Raw genomic sequence first — 4,191 nt, 5'->3', positions numbered from 1 at the left:
TAAAAGAGAAATATAATTTTATATTTACAACTAAAAATGCAACATTACATAAATACTCGTTTTAATAAGAAAATAACACTAAATAATAAAAAGTAATATAAACCAACGGTCATCTCAAGTCGATTAAATAATGTCCAATTAAGTTGGAGTAGAGCTGAAGATAAATTTCATTTGAGCGCATTTATGATTTTTTAAAAATAATATTGGATTTCACAAGTGGAACTTTGAAATATTTTATAATTATTAATTCATGATTTATAGATTAATATATATTTGTGTGTACAAGCATTTGAAAAAATATTTTAAGCATAATAATATAATGAGATAATTAAAAATTAAATTTATTAAAATAAAATACAAAAACATGTATAAAAATTCACAAGAAATAAAAAGTAAAACAATATTAATGAATATATTTTATAACAATTAATTTATATCTTTTTTATTTGTTTTAACTTATATATTTTATAAATTTATTAAAACACATAAAATGATTAAAAAATATGTAAACAAAAACTTGAGTTCATGTTCAAACACATGAGTTCTTATTAAAATTTGTGATTGAACAAGAACATCTGTCATAAAATTGAGTGTTTTTTTTTTTTTTTACAAAATCCCATTAGAAACTTCAACGAAAACCATAAAATTGGTAAGTGTTTAACGCATAAATTTTCTCATTGGATGAACATGAAAATGGCCAAGAATCTTACTAGGTAAGAGCAAGTCTTACCCGTAAGTGAGGATGACGACTCTTACCCAGTAAATTGTTGTATTCGATATGTTTTGATATACTAAAATCTTACGCGTCAAAATAAATTATAGTGTTCACTCCTATTGATATGCGCTTACCGGGTAAACACATTAAGATAAACGGCCTCCTAAGCTTACCAGTAAATTGTTGTATTCGATATGTTTTGATATATACTAAAATTTACGCGTCAAAATAAATTATATTGTTCACTTCTATTGGTAAGCGCTTATCGGGTAAATATTTGGGTAAACGGTCTCTTAAGTGTTTAAAAAAGAGAAATAATATTTTATTAAATTAATTTTTTTAATAATATAATAAATGATATAAGATTTACATTAATATTTTATTTAAAAATAACAATAAATAACTATGGGAGATGCTATAAATAAAAGAAAGACTAGTTGTGTACCCGTGCAATACGGTGAGAGCCATGAATTTTAACGATTTTGAAGTTCCTCTGCTTTTATAAGATAAGATTTAAAGATGATATAAGTTACATTTGGTCTTTACATATTAATACAATTTGAATAAATAAGAGTTATGGTTCCAATTACAGACTATCGATGAAAAAAATTGTATGACAGTTTAAAATCCAATATATTTAAAATCCAACATATTTAAACGACACCACAAATATATTTAATTTACACCAAGAGCAAAGAAACAAGAAACTTGAGTTTTAAGATAAACACTCAAAACCAATAAAGAAAACTACAAATTTGACAGATCATAAGTCATGAAAATACAAAAAAATATTGGTTTTAGAATAAAATTTCAACTGGTTACCCTCTTTCTTGTCCAGAAACTCAGATTATAGTTGAATTAATACATGTATATACATATTTCAAAAAAACCCAAGAACATATTATACAGTGCAATTTGGACATCCTAACCCCAAAATATATAGTATATATATATAAATAAATAACTATAAGAGTATAAATCGTAAATATTAAAAATATTTTTTCACAGTATATATAATAATATAATTAAGTCAAAAACTATTCAATATTGGACTCATTTCGAAGGTATTAACGAGACGATTATAATTGTGTAACTTGTTAAAATAAAATGTATTTTTTAAACATGTTTTAATTATACGATTATGTACGTTAATTTGATAAATGTTTAAAATAAAACATTTAAAAGTAAATGACGTAAAATAAATTAATTATAAGTGTATAAAGTGTAAATTTAAAATTATAATTTAAGAGAGGGTGAATGTATGTGAGGAAAGAAATGAGTGAAAAAATGAAAAATGAGTATAAAAAATATTTTGGTCATTTAATATTTTAAGATTTTAAGACTTTTGTTAAATTTACTTACCAAGATAGTATAGATAACTATCATGTTTTTCGAAGTCGGAACCGAAATGAATTCCATTCAGTATGGTACACGCACCCATTGAGTCGTATAAATATGACGCACGAAATATTGGGATAGAACCTAACCACGGTTACAAACAGCAAACCCTGGTTAAATATCTAGTTAGCAACCGTGTAGGTCCCACCCAAAACCCTTTAAATAGCAACCTAAACTTGCCTTCATTCCTCACCACCTTCTCATTCCTCTTTTTTTCACATTTCACATCTGTTTGATGATCGAATCATTCCTAATTTTTTCCTCAGCCGTGTTGTAATCGTACATATTTTCCGGTGAGTGATCCGTCCGTCTCTTTTTCTCTTTTTGATTTGTCTAACAATTTGGAGTTTTTAATCGTTAATTTTATGAATGTGATGGAATCCAGGAAGAGATCGAGATGGCATCCAACGGAAATGGAAATGCGATCGGAAAAGGTAACGGAGTGCCGGCCGGTAGGAACGGACTGCCGAAGATACAAACGCAGAAGAGACAGAGCGGGATACGTCAGGATGACGGTGCAGCGACGGTGAAGGCACAGACTATCGATGAGCTGCACTCTCTTCAGAAAAAGAAATCGGCACCGACAACACCGCTTGACGGTGTTCAAGGTGCTTTTGCATCTTTGACCGAAGAGGAACGCCACAAACAGCAGCTGCAGTCGATCAGGTATTTCAACACTGGCCATTTTGTTCAAACGAGTTATAATTATTTATATAAATTTGAATAATCAAGCTTGGAATCAAGTGGATTTGGGTAGAGATACTGTGGGGTCCAGCCGTCGGTGGGTAGAAATCGGACGGCGAAAATTGAACGGTAGAACCTTAAAGTTCGTATAGGTATTTGGACCATTGATGAAAAAGAGATTTCACCGTTAGCTTTGCGTAAAAAATTGCATTATATCAGAGAATAAAAAGTACATTTACAAATTAATTTCTATTTTATTTAAAAATTGTACCTTTTTAAGAACAAAAATTCTCAGTTTTAAAATAAATGTCTATAGTAAAAGTAAGACATAATTTTAAAAATTTGTAATTATTATAATTTTTAATTAACTAAATGGTAACACTTTTACCATTGATAACAGATAGTTTCTCCATTAAAGGTAAAATGAGAAAGTGGAAATTTACTTTTGAATGTGGTTACTTATTTTAGAACAAATTAAACTAGAAATGTTGACAATTTACTTGTGAAAGAGTGCTAATGACACCCCCAAATAGGGGGTGTTGGATGCCTTGGAAAATGTAATTGATGTAAATCCATCATATTTCAAAGTCAAATAATAGTATATTATGTTTTATTATTATTTTATTATTATATATACATACATACATATACACACACACCTATATATTCAATTATAATTTTAAGTTATATTATGTAACTATTATATATATAGCTAGTTATATATATATATATATATATATATTATACATAGTTTTTATTTATATTTTTATTATATATATGTGTGTGCATTAGTATTAGAATTATATCCTAATTATTTAAATATTTTTAAAAACGTCAATTTAAAAGTGATTTTTATGAATATAATATAAATACAAGTTTTGATTAAATTTAAATTGTTTTCAGTAATTGTAGTATTATATTCAAAATCATGCTAAAAATATAGTGATTTCAAAAATGTAATTATTTTTACAATAAATAATATTTCAAATCTCTCAGACCTTGACCAGATAATATTTCTAAACAATGTTATATATTTTTTTTTTCATAACATTTCAATCTATAAATTAATATACACACACACATATATATATATATATATATGTATGTATGTATATATATATATATTATCCTTTACATATTATCACACCCTACTTCATTTCGAACACAAATGCATCAAAAGCATGGATTCATGAACCAATTGTTAACAACACTACTCGTGAACGTCCCTTGTTGAATGATAAACTTTTCAGAAAAACTCATTTTCACTTATTTTAGTAAGTGAAAATGTAATATAAATTATGTTACGTTTTATTTATATATCAAATCTCATTTTTTTATGTTTTATTTTTATAATTATATAATTATTTAAAAAAATAATCTTAATATTTATATTA

At 26.2% G+C, this 4,191-nt stretch overlaps 1 protein-coding gene across 1 annotated transcript in view; it reads left to right on the top strand.

The window, feature by feature from the left end:
• The first annotated feature begins 2,298 nt into the window (after positions 1–2,298).
• LOC112513635 (phosphoenolpyruvate carboxykinase (ATP)) overlaps positions 2,299–4,191 on the top strand; it is an 8,410-nt gene continuing 6,517 nt past the window's right edge. Inside the window, exons 1-2 of the mRNA XM_025119965.1 lie at positions 2,299–2,406; positions 2,499–2,779. Coding sequence (XP_024975733.1) covers positions 2,511–2,779 — 269 coding nt within the window. The 5' untranslated portion in view covers positions 2,299–2,406; positions 2,499–2,510. The remainder of the gene's footprint in view (positions 2,407–2,498; positions 2,780–4,191) is intronic.

Source organism: Cynara cardunculus (genome assembly GCF_001531365.2).
Source record: "Cynara cardunculus var. scolymus isolate 2C chromosome LG 1, CcrdV1, whole genome shotgun sequence".
Lineage (NCBI taxonomy): Eukaryota > Viridiplantae > Streptophyta > Magnoliopsida > Asterales > Asteraceae > Cynara > Cynara cardunculus.
This window is presented reverse-complemented; position numbering and strand designations above follow the sequence as displayed.